Source organism: Thermobia domestica, chromosome 16 (assembly GCF_964235325.1).
Source record: "Thermobia domestica chromosome 16, izTheDome1.hap1.1, whole genome shotgun sequence".
NCBI classification, from domain to species: domain Eukaryota; kingdom Metazoa; phylum Arthropoda; class Insecta; order Zygentoma; family Lepismatidae; genus Thermobia; species Thermobia domestica.
The window spans coordinates 2,102,306-2,119,036 of NC_137469.1; the positions used below are offsets into that span (position 1 = coordinate 2,102,306).

Consider the following 16,731-nt stretch of genomic DNA (forward strand, 5'->3'; position numbering starts at 1 on the left):
TCTTAATACCAATACTCTTATCCAACACAATTTTCTTTTCTTTTCTCTTGTCACTGCTATTTTAATTTTGTCCCTTAATTTTTCACCTATAGCACGGTAAATTGTTCCGATTACTTTCCGCTTGGACATCTTTTGAATTACCAGTCGATTTCGAATCGACCAGAGGAGAGCAAGTCGACAAGCAGCATTCAATTTCGGTTGAAATAATTGAACACATCCACCGATCTGATTCGTCCTAGTCCCTTCGATTTAGTCGCAAATGAAGAGAGTCGATTTAGCCGTGCGACTAAATCGACCAAGTGAATACAGGGGTTTACTCGACGCAAGAAACCCAGTATGTTTTCTGTTTCTTTTTTCATTCACGTTTCACTGCCTCATTATGTGCGACTTATTATGTGCGCCTTTTATTCCCTTTTCCCCTCTAGAGGGGATTCAAAAGCATCAGGCATCTGAATGATGTCATAAATTACCGTAACCCAAAATAAATTCGAGCATATCGAGTTGCTTAGGAATCAGACGGATTCCTTTCGTGACACCTACACAAAGCTCAAGAGTGTAATTTATTATGAAAACAGGTAAGGAAACAAAGGGGCTAGTTGTGAAGGAACGTAACTTCTAGCAGAATTCATCAATGTTTGGGTTGCTTTCTTTCGTGGTAGTTCGTTTGTTCTTATATAGTTGGCAATGTCTTTAAGCAAACCGAACACAAGTGCGGAGTTTTTCCTTAAAAAAAAAAAAAAAAACTACGAAGCCAAGCTCGAAGAATTACTATCTGTATTTACAATTTTTGGAACCCATAATAAATTTATAAAACTCAGATGCCGAAATATTAATTGATTTAGACGATAGTGAAAGTGGTGTTGAAGACGAATGTTTAGCATTTCTACTGGAATAAGTTATGAGGTAAATAATTTAGTCGCTATATATACTTCTCGGATGCACAGTCAAAATTCTTGAGTTTACTGGAATAGTACATTTACATTGTGATTGTGAATAATGTTGCCAAGTGTCATAATCTCAACTTGAGGGAGAGCGAGAAGGGAAAGGGGAGTCCGCAATCCGGCAACACCGCGCGGAATATCGCGCACCATTGGCTACTGCCCGTGATGCCTTACATCTGAAACACACAGTAATATAGTGACCTGTTTGATGCTTAATTTATAATTTCATGTTTGTATCGTATAAGGAGTAAGAAAATTTTGTCTTAAAGTGGGGTTCCTCGAACAGCGGGGAGCTTCTCTGGGTCAGTTGCACCCCTCCCCCCACAAGTTACGGCCCTGACCAAGCACGACTTTAACCTTAATTAAATTATTTTTTATACTTCTTAATAGTTGATTATATGTTTATTTTATTATTGTAATAATCAGATAATGTTTATAATAGTTAATTCCGTCTTCATAAATATTGTTCTCTCTTGTAAAAAATGATTCTCAGTCGTCTAGAAGTTCTTGTTTTCAGATGTAAGTTCTGATTATTTTAAGTTATTCCTGAATATATATATGGTAATATTTTTTTCATTATTACAGCTATTAAAATTGATTTCTGATACGGTGAATTATGTTGAAATTACATTAAAGTTGTTTAAGTCAATATTTTCTTTGTCCAATTATTAACCTTTATGACGGAAACAATCCCATGGAAATATTGTGTAGTATTTTCGATTGTACTCAATTACTTTAAAACAAAATACAATGATTGAAAAGACATTCGTAGCAGTTATACATTTTATCTCGTAAATAATAAAACTAGTCAAGAGGAACCTAGATGATTGAGAAATTATGGTCTAGAGTATTAAGTTGATATACGTACAGTGGCTGACGTCAGCAAAGTATATACAGGATGAGCCATAAATCACCGTGCTCCTAGATTGTATTCACTTACTACTTATTGATCTAATTGGTTTGTGTGAGATTCAGCGTCGTCTCTTCAGAATCGGACATGTATTCAGGTTGTTTAATATTTTGTTATAAATAATAATAACTATTATAATAGTGAAACCGATTATTTTGTTATAATGACTAGCACTGAACATTATTACTACCGCTGGAGGTGTTGATTGGTACAGTCTGTCTAGATTTTAACTAATTATTATTAAATTCTTCAAGATATTTAAATTCTAAAATTTCGCGATACACCTTACGGAACTGCGTAACACACACCAGTGTGTCGCGACACCGATTCAGAACCAGTCTTCTAGATAGTTTCCACCAATATTAAGGCACTTATTGTATCGTACAATAAGCTTTTGAATACCATCCTCATAGAAATCTACCTCCTGATTTGACAAACACTGCAACACGGCTATGAGCATAATTTTCGATAATTCAGGCGTTGAGTCACAATTCATATAGAACCCTTCTTGAAACTTGAGGAAACTTATCAGATAACAAGAAAATCGTAAGGTGTCTGTTCTCTTTCGTCATGTTTCCGCACCAAGTTTTCAGTGATGATAGGTCACCCACTTCGAACATTCGTCGGTCCATCTTAAAAGCTCTAACCCATTTCCATCGGTCATAATGTTTTCTCCATATACACTTCACTCAATCGGCGGAGGCATTTTAACTACCTACAAACAAACGTAAACACGGTCGAATGTTTCCATAATGACATCTTTGACTTGCTAACAGATGTAAGAGGACAGCACGCATGCGCAAGATGCCGATCGCAGTGCAGCACCGGCCGAATTTCAAAAACGGTAACCTACTTACTTAAAATACACACTTCGTAAATACTACATGTAAGTGCTAACCTGACCTAATCATTTCTAATCTACTACACTAACCAATGGGGACCCATCCTATCCTACTCACCTAAATTAACCTAACTTGCTTTGCTCCACCGTAACCTAACCTAACATACTCTACCCTAGCACATCTTGATTGATGCGTTTTATTTTCTTGGAAAATCGTTTTCACGGCACATCAGTTTTCAGGCATATTGTTAATCTGTAGGCTTACACAATTATTTGAGAAAAATACCGGTGCAGAATGTCTTTGGTATATTCTATATCAGTGTATGGTTTAAATTGTGCTTTTGGATAGCAAATTGCTAAATAAATTTAAATTTACAAAGCAATTCACGAGTTCTGTGTCGCATTTTTGCAGCAAAGGATATTAATAGTAGTATTGGTATTGGTAGTAGGGAATCTCCGGGGCCCAAATTCACGATTGATACAAGTGATTCATATGTGGTAGCTTATTTACCGAAAATAGGGCTACTCCACATTCGGAAAGAGTAAGGGCGCCGATCCTGGGGGCCAAGGGGGGCCGGGCTCCCAAAACCCATGTGGCCCCCCTATTGTATTTGTGAATATACAATATTTGGCATAATTTGAGTGCAATTTGTCTTAAAATCTTCATATATATACCTTCTGCATCTGAATGGGGCCCCCCAAATTTACAGAGAAATCAGCGCCCTTGGGAAAGAGCTAGAAAGTTTAATTCCTCTTCATTCCGCAGCCTTCATATTCTCCAGATCTGGTCTCAGCTGATCATTATTTCTTGCCGGAGATTCCGAAGTGTTCATCATGCGGAGATTCGCATCATCGAGTGAGGTCAAGACGGTTTTTTTTAGATTGTATTGTTAGTAGAGTTACAATGGTGACTGTTTTGGAATATTTATATTATCAGCTTCTTTGCACGACACGCCCATGATCCTCAAATAATGAGAAAAAATAACACTGGTATACAAAAATAAGTAAATAAATAAAGTTTCTGTCACAAGAACAAAACAGTTTCTGGAAGATAATTTGGCCCTGAATCTCTCTATCAGCCTCAGTTTTCATCTGAAAGTTATTTTAGTGCATGTCTATGGCAGCTTATGTATTCTTAAGAAACTTACCTAAAATGTTTTCTACCCGATTTCCTGCGAAATTTTGCCTCAAAAAAGTCCCGTCGTAAGGTCCAGCAATAGTTAGACAACATTGCTGCATTCCACTTCCCTTGATAACGCTTTTCCATTTGAGAAATATTCTGGTGAAAGCGTTCACCATGTTCGTCCCTAATGGCACCAAGGTTATCCGGGAAGAAGTTCAAATGATAATTCAAGAAATGCAGTTCAAGTGACATGTTAGATATATGGTAAATTTCATAGGAAAAGAATTATAAATACGAAAATTAGAATGAGTAAAACAAAATGTTGCTAAATTGACAAGAAAGTTTTATTTTTGTTTTATCGTTCTTATTTACTGCTCTTTTGATATTAAATTTGCCACATACATGTCTTTACCGATTATACACATACTAACATTATAAGAAATACCGGCCAAATTATCTTCCTACAACAACATATGTATAGACATTAATTTTGGACATGAGTGAACAATATCGTCATAATTCTCTACCTTATGCTTGCCTAAAAAGTTCTTGCACACACTTACAAAGGACAGCCATGCCATTTTCTCGACATCACTCAACAAGTCAACAAAATTCTCATCATTCATTAATTCCCTAATTTGCAGTCCTACAAATACTCCTTGCTTTATTTTAGCATTACTGATCTTTGGGAACTTCTGTCGCAAGTACATGAATGCATGTAATGTTTGGTCTTTATTTTTCACAAAGTTTTTGTTAAGTCCCAAGGTAAATACACATTTTTAGGATCAAGAAGAGGAGTGTTCGCCACATTTTTATGTCCAGGCAGGAGTTTATTGCGAGTAAGCCATTTTCCCCCCACAATAGTGATTTTTTCTGTCCCTACTGTCCTACTCGCATAGAAAGCAGCAGCATTATTGACACAGGTACGACGAATTTTCTTCTTCTGAATGACCACACTCAAATTTCACTAATCTAGAAAAAACATGCAGCCACTTCCCACGCTATCAGAATTCACAATTATGCGACACAGGTGGCAAAAATCACAATGCAATTCTATGTGATTGAATATGACACATCGGCAATGTTGGACTATGTTCCTTGGCCTCAGGGACACGCATCGGAATTCCTTGCACTTTCCTCGATTTTATCTAACTTTCTCTCAACTTTATTTCAATCAATAAATCTGCAAATCACTTAAATTCAACGGTGGCAGAATAAACCTTGTGCAGCGTTTCTTTTTACCGACTTTCAAGGATTTGAATAAGTGACTTGCAGATTTTGTTTCTCACAATGTTTCGAATAATGTTTCTCATGTCACAAGAAAACTGAGCCCGATACACAAAAACTGATTTCATTTTCGAATTAGCACTCTCGACTTACCTTAGAACACTATTTAGATTCCTTGTGACAAAATCCTTGTTCACCAGTGTAATAAGCTTTGTGGCCCTTTTTGAAATCACCCCATGTTTTGGAATGTGAGAATAATCACACACAAAAAAATGACAATATATGAAAAAATACAATGTTATAGGATCTTTTAGAATAGATGTTAATTAATAGAAAAACCTATTTCATTCTTTCAGTTCTCCATTATTTGGTATAGTTGAAACTTCTAATGTACGACTTCAATAGGCCTAAGTGTTCAAAAAATAACGAGATCTTCTGAAACCAAATTTGAAGTGAAATGACAGAAAAGAATGTTCGCCATGTTGTTTTATGGATTGCAGTGACATTTCCTCCATTTGTGATGCAACATAACAGGTAATTAAAATATTTATACTTTCTTTACACATTCTGTAAATAAAATAAAAGTTTTCCTAGCAGGATTAATGGTTAGAAAGCACTCTTGGTTATCCTTACGAACTTCCGTTCTCGAAATATTAATTCCATTGCTTTGCTTTTAGGCATTAAAACAGTTTCACATGAAAGACTTTGTGTTCATATTTACTTTAGGTTATCATACAGTGAAAAATACAATACAAAATCTTTATATTAAAATACTAGGTTATGTTTATGGTCAATAAAAGTTTATATGTTTGTGTCCAATCCTTTTGACAGTGAATTCTCGGGAATCATAGGCTGTAGAAAGATGCTGTTTTCACTAATCGATTGCAAATTTTATGTAGATTGTTCAGTTCTAACTGAATATTTTTAAAAAGTGGCCGTTATTTCTTTATTACTTTTTTAGGGGTACACTGCAAGTGTTGATTTTTTTTTTAAAAAAAAGTGAAGCATCGTATCCTATGAGTTATACATTTCAATATCACACATTTGTATACGGGGTTAGTATATCTCTCCGGCGTTTGTTTCATGTCCAAATGATAATGAAAAACGAAGGATAACCATTTCTCCAGGTTAAGATGAATCTTTAGTGTTTGGAGTCAAATGAATACCATACGGTATATCACTGACATTATAATTAATTGTATGTGTCCTTATGAAAATAAATGTTAGAAAGACAAAAGCCATGGTGATTGAAACGAAGGGGTCTGTGTCAAATATAAAAGTAGGAGGGGAGAAAATAGAACAAGTGAATAGTTTTCGATACCTGGATAGTATTCTTAGTAATGACATGAAATGCGAACGTGAAATAAAAGCAAGGATAGGAATGGCGAAAGAAGCCTTTAGGAGGAAGAAAAGTCTGTTTTGTGGGACCTTGAATAAAGAGTTGAGAAAAAGACTCATAAAATGCTTCGTGTGGAGTGTTGTACTGTATGGGGCGGAAACGTGGACATTACGTAAAGGTGACGAAAATCGACTGGAAGCCTTCGAAATGTGGGTGTGGAGAAGAATGGAAAGAATTAGTTGGGTCGAGCGGAAAACGAATGAGAGAGTGTTGTTAGAAATGGTGGGTGAGAAAAGAATACTTTTAGATATTATTAGGAAGAGGAAGAGAAACTTGTTGGGATTAGGGATGGGCAAAACTGGTTTTTATAAAAACCGAAAACCGGTTTCTATAAAAACCGAAACCCGAAAAACCGACATCTCGGTTTTCTCCAAAACCGGTTCGGTTTTTGACCGAAACCGGTTTCGGTTTTCTCCAAAACCGGTTCGGTCTTCACCGAAACTGGTTTCTGTGAAAACTTTTCGAAAAAACATAAAACTATTTCTGTGGAAATGGATTCGGTTTCCGGAGAATAACGAAACACCATTCTGGTCAGAAATAGAACAAATTTTGGAAAAAAACCGGAATCGGTTTTGAAGAAAACCGAAACCGGACCAGGTAGAAAACCGAACCGGTTTTGGAGAAAACCGATAACCGGTTTCGGTGAAAAACCGAACCGGTTTTGAAGAAAACCGAAACTGGTTTCGGTGAAAAACCGAAACCGGTTTTCTGAAAATTTTCAAAACCCGGTTTCGGTTTTTCTAAAAAACCGAAAAACCGGTTTTTGCGCCCACCACTAGTTGGGACATTGCCTAAGAAGAGATTGTATCATGAGGGACGTCCTAGAGGGTATGGTGGCGGGAAAGAGAAGGAGGGGGCGAAGGAGACTGTAATTAATGGATGATATTAAAACAGAAAGATCATATGCGAAGACGAAAAGGTTAGCGGAGGACCGTGAAGCATGGAAGCTTCTCAGCTGCGGCAAGTGACCTGCTAATAAAGGCAGAATACCTATGATGATGATTATTATTATTATTACATACTGCATGCAAGAATAAAGAAAACACTGATCACACATGAATTAGAAACTCCAACAGGTAGGAGGCTCAATCTTGCAAACAGTGCGAGATATTGAAAAAAATAATCGAAATAATCACCCCTTTATGGTACCCCTTGCCGATTTTATTTTTTTAAAAAAATCAAGATGTCTTTCACTTCTGGCTGTAAAGAAATATGCACATATGTTGTGAGGAATGACAAAGAGATTCAAATTCATATGTGAATGATCCGCTGTGTACAGAGCGCAGGTTAAGCTAGTAGATAAATAAAACGTCAGTAAAATTTGTCATAAAAATATTTGTATTATTTCTTGTTTTGCAGCTATTTAACGTTTTAAAAGCAATTTATCAGCCAACATTAACCTTACTCGTAAGGTAGATCTTGGAAAGTTGGATTGATTAATTTGTATTTTTTGTTCCTTGTAAACAACGACGATTGTGGGGCGACACGCAGTTTAAAATGGGATCTCAATAGGGTTGCCAGATCTTACGTTTTCCTTCTAAGTTTTGCATTTTTCTGACAACGATTATACTTTTTTTATTATTATTATTTTCTCCGTAAAATGGTTTCTTTCTGTTCTTTTAATAAGTGAAAGAAAGTCCTGGACGTATATATTTTTCGACCTTCGCCATATGAACTATCCACTAGAGACCTGCACGGGCCGAATGTTTCGGCCCGAGCCCAATCCAGGCCGAACGTACCTAGGCCCGGCCCAACCCGGGCCCGAAAAATTTTGGAGATTTTCGGCCCGAGCCCGGCAACTTTTTCAAAATTCTTGGCCCAAGCCCGGCCCGGCCCGGCCCGTCCGTGCAGGTCTCTCCTATTCACACGGTTCTGATTGGTTGAAGTTATCCGTTTTTATGAATCGGAAAATTTTCCGGAAAATTTTCATGCCTGATTATAACCATCAATACTATAGAATTTTGTATACCGAATGTTTCATGAACTTTAAGTATTTTCTTAAGGAACATTATTGGTAGAATGCTTTCATAAGATATAATCACTTCACTTCTTTCCTTCTGAACGATTTAAAGCTGAATAACTGCAGTAAGTCTGTCAAATCTAACAAAACATCCTATTGTCTATACATTTTTTTTATACAAAAATTTTCGCAAATCCAGTTTTTAAATCAGGTGGTTATAAATTCCCTTCGTTATTGTTGATTCATTTCAGCTCCAAGCAATACAGTTGATTGGGAAGCCTGAGAGACCTGGATTTTACCAAAATAGTTTTTTTTTTTTTTTTTTTAAACGAAAGTTGTTTGGTTGGTGTAGAGATTGTTGCCTCTTTCAGCATTGATGGTATATAAGACGTAGACCTTCAGTTTAATACAGAATCTGACTACCGGAATGCGTTTAAATTTCAGTTTCTCCGACCAGAAATCGAACCGGAAATTCCGTGCACCAAGGACACGCGCGCTAGCCAGTAGACCAGCTGAGAAGCGTTTTGCAAAAGTTATCGAAAAACATAGGTTATGGGAAATTTGAAATGGAATCTTTGAGTTTAACGTCCCACTATTATTCCCGTTAGGCAAAGGAAGACCATGATAATGCAGGTGAATGGTGGGGGAAGAATTAGTGAGATGACAATGAGAGGAAACGGGAGTACCCTGAGAAAACCCACGGACACTATGTTATCCAACACAAACTTACTTGAGCGGAGATCGAACAAGGGTCCCCATGGATCAGAGGTAAGCGCTCTATAACTAAGACATATAATATGGAAAGAAGGGGTGAATCCATTTATTTTTAACTGATTTCAACTCCAAGCGGTACGGATTGTGTTTAAACGACTTAACAATACACACCATACTGTATCAAAATTAAATAATTTTTACGATACTTACCGTGTAACTTAAATTTAAATACAAGGGACATTCTTATTCTTGACTGACTTTCAACCACAGCAATGGTAGTTCATATTGTGAAGCCTTAGAAATATAGGCTACTACATATTGAACAAAATTGATTATCTTCTTATGAAGATATTGTGGAACAAGGGCGTCCATCAGGGGCGCAAGGTGGGGCGCTCACCCCCCTAAGAGGAAATTATACTTGGGAATATCGAAAACCCAATAGAAGTTTTACATTAGTTGCAGCAAAATTTGAAACTATATTTGAAATGTCGCTTATACTTGCCAGCCCCCCTCCTTTTGGAAACCACAACATGGGCGCCCTTGTTGTGGAAGTTCTTTCTAAACATATCGGAAGAGGGTTTAATTTAAATCCTTTGAACTGGTTTTAAAATAATGATTATGAAACCTAATGAGCGTGTGGCCCCCCTCACCCACATTCCATTTTAATTCTCCCAGTTTCTCTTGGCTGAAGTGGAATAAGGCTTCATGGATTATACGTCGACGCAAACTTCGTTAGTTTTATTCTTTTCTATGAGTTGGCAGTGCTGTGAATGGTGACTTGCATTTCCTGTTGACCGAACAAAAAGGATGTGATGTGGTGATGTTACGAAATATAGTGCCTTAGTTTCAAAAGTAATCCTAAGACGTTTTTATTAATTTCAATATTTTAATTATGATATGTTAATGGCAAAATCATTTAACGCCTCATGATATATATATTTCTTGTAAACAATACTGCTTATGGATATTTTTTAAAATAATCCTCTGGTGTGACTGGAGCAAGCTTACCGACGCTAGAGAGAGAAGGCGGGAACTGGTGTGTGTGTGTTAGAAGACGCCATCAGGAAGAAATGATGTAAATGACTCAGAAAAGAAATCCGTCGTTTATTTGGTCATCACTTATGATATTGTGTTCAAATATGTACGAGTGAAGGGTAGAACTTATATTATTTCGCCACATACATATGTCAATGTAAATTTTTAATGGAAACGCTTAAAAACAACTTAATTTGTCTACGAGTGAAGACGCCACGTCGTATAAGTTTCTTGTAAATCTTACTCTTTTAGAGCAAATACCAAATCCATTACTGAGTTTTACTCATATTAACAATGAAGTTACGTAAGTAAGAAAAGTGATAAATTTACTTCTTCAATTGTTCATGAGCGCACCACAAATAATTTTACTGTCGACTATCCAGCTGTACAATGGAAATTGGAGTTATTCAAGGAAATTTGAAACCTATTCGAAATTGGGAAGAAGAATCCAATAAGTTATTGCCCTCCTAAATAGTCCACCAACCCTCCTCTTCTTCTTGTGATTTCCCCAGAACCAAGGTGTTGAGTGAAGTAGTGCTCAGCGATTTAATGTGTGTAAAATAATCATTTCTATTGTCACGCAATGAGCCGGTTTCGTCGTCATATCATATTTTGAGTTGATCTTTTAAAATTCCTTTTTTTATTTTTTTTATTCTTCAATTAATAAATACAAGGGCTTAAATTCACTATGTTCATACGATAAAAAAAAATCTGAAATACAAAATTTCTAAAGGTGTCAACGATAATCATATTAACAAAATGCAGTAGTAAGTATGCATATGAAAAGTGTAACGTTTTGTGCTTGAGTAAAACCATTTCTATGTATATTTCTTGTTTTTAGTTGTAATCCATGTTTCTCGCATCGATCACTACCAGAACGGTAAGAATTCTGTACTTAATATCATAGCACTTGAGTGTATGCGATGCAGGCGTGTCACTGAAGGTGGGTACGCGCGTATACAACTTTGGTTCGGACTGATCTCAAGTCGCAATCTGGTGCAGTTCCAAATACGAATTCTAACCACTAAAATCACTATTATTAAGGCGTACCGAACAAGATTCGAACTCAGAAGGTCATAAGAATGGCCTTCCCGAACAAGAACACGAACCACTCGTGTTATAATAATGGCGCTCCGAAACAGGAACAGAACTCCTGCACCGTAAAGCAAAAGTAGTGATTTATGCGTAGAAACATTGATGTATAAGGTAAGTTTCTGACTCGTATTTAGAATTTTTACATAATTGTGAAAAAATGGATGAAAGTAACGTTAAGTTAGTGCTGGAGGCACTTAAAGCAAATAAAGAGGAACTCATTGAACAAAATAATATGGTACGGGAGTTGTTAGAAAATAAAATAGAAAAAGTTAATGAGTCTTTAGAAAACAAAATTGTTGAGATCAATGATTCTTTAGAAACTAAGATGTTAGAAATATCAGAGGCAACAAAAAAACAGATTGACGATAAACTTGAGGTGCAATTAGAAATATTCAGAAAAGAATGCGTAGGTAGATATGAACTAATATCTAAAGAAATAGACGAGAAATGTGAAAAGGTTAACGATAAATGTGAGAAAATATGGGGAAAAACAGTTCAGAATTACCAAGAACTTGAGGACATTAAGGTCGATTTTGGTAAATGTGAAGAAAAGGTGGACCGAGCTTTTGAGAAAATTGAAGCAATCGAGGGGTCAGTAAATAAAATTGAAGGTAATTTAGAAAATAAAGAAAAAATGCTAGTGGGATTAAGTGATACGACCCACAAGTTAGAAAGAAATGTCGCAGTATTGCATAGTAGGGTTGATACTTTGTCACAGAACACTATCCCTCCTGGTATTGATATCATCAACATGAACCAAAATATTGCTTTAATAGGTGACAGGTTGTCAAGTTTAGAAATCAAAGTAGATGAAACACAAACGAAGTTAACCTCATTAGCGGAGAGCGCTACTAGAGAAGGGAGTGAGCGTAATTGGCGTAGATTAAGTATATCCGATGATGATAGGAGTAGCCATAAGTCAAAATACAGCAGTAAGGAAGAAACTAGTAGTGCCAACCAAACAGATTGTAGTTCTTCGACAGCTAGTGAGACAACAAAACTAAAAATGCGTATTAAAGTGAGAAAATCAGAGAGGGGTGACGTAAAAAGGGCTAAACGACGAATATTGCGTCATGGTGACATTGAAATGTTCCCCAAGTTTTCTGGTTTAGAGGATGATGAGTCACCAACTTCGTTTTTAGAGCAGTTTAAGATTGCAGCGCACGCTGTAGACGTACCTGAGTCCCAATATTTAGACGTACTAGGGTTTATTTTTACCGGTAACGCTCGTGAGTGGTACAAGTCAAAATTAGGTACATTTCGTTCATTTAAAGATTTCACTAAAGAATTTAAAGCTCAATTTGGTTCTGAACAAGTCATCGCAAGTAAATTTTCAGTGTTGCAATCGCAAGCGTTCAACCCAAAAACTGATGGTACCGTTGCCGACTTTGTTCACAAAAGGTTTAATAAGATACGTGGTTTGTCACCTAACATACCGGATACTTTCATTGTGAATACGATTAAACAGTTGATCCCTATTTCTTACCGACGACAATTAGCGTTGTTCCCAAATTTAGAATTCAGTTCATTTTTAACAGCCATACAAAATCTTGAAGCACTGTATTATGACAGCAGAAATATTAACGATAGAAACAACTTTCATGGTAGAACTGTACGTGTCAACCAGGTAGATGAAGTGCAAGGGAATTATGAGAATTTTAATAAAAGGGGAAATTATGGTAATGAAAACCGCAAAAATTCAGGTAAAGGTAAGTTTGACGGATCCAGAAGGAAGGGAACTCCGAATAAGAGAAAGTTCCATTGGAACAAAGGTAAGAATAATTATAGAAGAGATAATGATCGCAATGAAGGTCAAGGTAGTAATCGTAGTAATTACGAAGATGATCACGAGTATGAGAATTCAAACCAAAGCGAAAGGGTGAACTTTGTAAATAGTAACCATGATGAAGGTATGAATCGAACACAGCCAATGCTTACATATACTCAATCTGCACCACAATTTCCGTTTTATAGTCCAAGAGTTATGTTTTCTCAAAACAAAGATCAAACTTTAAACTAAATGTGCTCTCCAACGCGAGTGCGGTTGGTAGAGTTGGTAATGTAAATGGTAATTTTGGTACTGAAAGTCAAAATGCACTCAAAAATGATTCGCAATGCGAGCTTGTTGTAATTGGAAAGAATGTAGTGAACGTTGTAAGTTGGGACACTGATTCATCTGAAAGTAGTGATGAAGAACAGAAATTTAATAGTCAAGCTAGGTCAGCTGAAATAAAAGTACGGATTTTAAATCAACCAGTAGTAGCCTTGTGTGACTCTGGAGCTTCTGTTAGTATTTTGTCTTTAGAGACATGGAAACGTATAGCGTCAATCATCTCCCACCCTCACTTGCGACCAGCTCCACATATTTTGTTGGTGGATTTTTCAGGTAAGAAAAAGAAACAGGTGCAAGGTGAAACAATATTGTGTATTGAAATAGGGAAAGTTAGTTTTGACGTACGTGTGCTAGTTGTCTCTGACTTGAATACTGAATGCTTATTGGGTAGAAATTTTCTCACACAATCCAAGGCAAAGATAGAGTTTGGTGATAATTCCATTACGGTTGAAAAAGAAGGAGAAATCGTTAACGTACCTATGCTAGGTGGTCAAGCTGACAATACGAAAGTCACAAAAATTCTAACTAAAGGTGATGTACAGAAAAAGGTAAATTTTGTATCCCAATTTGGTATTGATACTAAAATGAATGCTACTAACGACAGTGATGATGAATCAGAAATTCTATTTGAGGTTGGAAAGGTGAACGTAGAGTGTCCCATAGTAAATAATTTGGTAAGTGAAAAGCAAAAACTAGAAAAGGAACGGGTTAACCATGTTGTTCTTTCTGATCAAGCTAATAATAAAATTCGTAATTCTTGTACTAATGAAAAGGAAATGAAAGTGTTAAATTTAGAAGTTGCTAATGAAGATAAATTTTTGTTTGATTACTATTCACAGCAAATGTCAGAAATAGATTGTGAGATCGAAAAATCGCATTGTAAATCGTTAGATAGAGTTGCAGTCTGTAACACATTTAATAGTAAAATAGAAAGTGAAATAGTGTCAATTTCAGAAATACGAGAAAAGGTGAGGGAAGCTCAATTGTCTGATTTTGAGAAAGAGAAATTGTTCAAATGGTTGTTGAAACATAGGAAAATTTTTAAAAATATTTCCGGACGTTGTACCAAATTTGAATATGAAATTGAGGTAGACACTGATCAACCTTTGGTTAAAAGGCAATATACGTTACCATATAAATTTAAAGAGCATATTGATTCGCAAATCGATGAGTGGGTACAATGTGGCGTAATAGAATCTTGTGTATCAATCCATTCACACCCAATCTTCTGCGTACCAAAGAAAAATACTAGTAAAATGCGAGTAGTAGTCGATTTAACTGTTTTGAACAAGCATGTAAAAATAAAACAATTAAAGGTGAATAAAATTGATGATTTGTTGTTAAAGTTTCAGGGTGCAAAGTACGTATCAAATTTTGATTTGGTAGGAAGTTATACACAAGTTCCAATTTCTGAAAATTGTAGAGATTACACAGCATTCTCATGGAATGGGAAAATGTATAGATTTACATCTATACCTTTTGGATACGCAAACGGAGGCGTAGGATTAATGGCTTGTCTTGGTTGTGTTAGGTCATGCATTGTTTGATAAATTAGTTACGTACATCGATGACATTTCTGTACCAACATTTTCTTTTGGTGAACAGTTAGAAATTTTAAACCTATTGTTTACAAAATTAGAAGAAGCCAATATGGCTGTAAATTTAAAGAAATCCTCATTTTGCAATACGAATTTTCAATTTCTTGGTTTCGTAGTCACACCTGAAGGCGTGAAAAAGGATCCGTCGTATGTAGAAACAATTCTAACATTGCCTCGTCCGAAAAATGTAAAGGAACTTAAGCGAGTGTTAGGTTTGTTCGAGTGGTGTTCAAAATTTGTGTATCATTTCGCTCATTTAGCCAATCCATTGTTTGAACTTCTGAAAAAGAATAAAAAATGGGTTTGGACTGACGAATGTGAGCAAAGTTTTGCCCAGTTAAAAGCATCCTTAGCTGAAGAAGTGTTGTTAAATCATCCGCTGTTAGATCACGATTTTTGTTTAGTGACAGATAGTTCCTTGGTAGCAGTGGGAAGTATATTATTCCAAGAAGTTAACGGTGAAAAACACATACTTGGTTTTTACAGTAAAACTTTGAATAGTGCACAGCAAAATTTCACTATCACGGAATTAGAGGCGTATGCAATCGTTACAGCCGTACGTAAATGGGGACATTTATTATTTGGCCATCACGTGAAAGTTTACACGGACCATAAATCGTTAGTGTTTTTGAATAAAATTCGCCATTGGAACTCTCGTTTGGCTCGGTGGAGTCTCGAACTACAGGGATTTAATCTAGAAATAATGCACATTTCAGGGAGTGAGAATGTTGCCAGTGATGCATTGTCCAGGATAGTTTTAGCCCCTCCTAGTGAAATTCTGGACATAAATAATTTAGAAGTACTTCCATCGTTCTTTAGAAACCTCACACCAGGAGAGTTAACCGAAAAACAAGGAACATCCTGAGTATAGTAAAATCATCAAATTTCTAGAGAAACCAAACGATCCCTACAGTAAGATGTAAAATAGAAATGTAGAGAAATTCTACAAACTAGAAAACGGTATATTGTTGTATAAGAACTTTCACTTTCCCAATAGTTGGAGAATTTGCATCCCACCATCTTTAGTAAATCTGGTAATTGAAGAAATGCACAACAACCGTGGACATTTCGGGTGCGAAAGAACTGTAAGCTTCATCAGCGAGATCTGTTATTGGAAATCTATGCGGCGAGACGTGATGAACTATATTAACGATTGTCTCGAGTGTAAACGAACTAAAGTTGATACTCGAACCCCAGCTAGACCTTTAGAAACCATACAGGTGAAAGGCCCTAGGAGATTGATTTCGATTGATATCATCGGACCTCTTGTGCCATCTTCCTCGAAGTGTAAATTTATACTCTCTGTTTTGGATGTTTTTACTCGCTACCTTGTTCTTTATCCGATCCGGAACGCTACTACGAAGTGCGTAGTTAAATGTTTGGAAACATTGTACTTTGTGCACTCAGGAATACCTTCGGCTATATTGGCGGACAATGGTAGTTGCTTTATCTCTAAAAATTTCAAACTTAAAATGGAAGAATATGGTGTTAAGATATTTTATTCAACGCCCTACCATCCGGCGTCGAACGCGGTGGAGAGAATCCATCGGGAGACGAACAGGTTGTTCAGATTGTTTTGTAAAGATGATCATGGTTTTTGGGAGAAATTTATACCACAAGTCGTTGTATTGCTGAACTATTCTATATCTAGCAGTCTTGGCGCGAGTCCAGCCAGTTTACATTTGAACATTCAGGCTGAAAAACCAATCTTCGAACATTTTGGCATTTTTACGAATGATACGAACACGATAATGAAAGCTGGGAGAATAAATTGG

General features: G+C 36.3%; 1 protein-coding gene across 2 annotated transcripts in view; it reads left to right on the plus strand.

Annotated features, from left to right (window-relative positions):
* Positions 1 to 1,381: 1,381 nt before the first annotated feature.
* LOC145672874 (regucalcin-like) overlaps positions 1,382 to 16,731 on the plus strand; it is a 47,832-nt gene continuing 32,482 nt past the window's right edge. Inside the window, exons 1-2 of one of the 2 annotated variants that reach the window (XM_081742053.1) lie at positions 1,382 to 1,460; positions 5,399 to 5,576. In XM_081742053.1, coding sequence (XP_081598179.1) covers positions 5,500 to 5,576 — 77 coding nt within the window. In that variant the 5' untranslated portion in view covers positions 1,382 to 1,460; positions 5,399 to 5,499. Of the gene's footprint in view, positions 1,461 to 1,640; positions 1,949 to 5,398; positions 5,577 to 16,731 lie in introns of those variants that run through there. The other variant, XM_081742052.1, reaches the window with a different exon arrangement.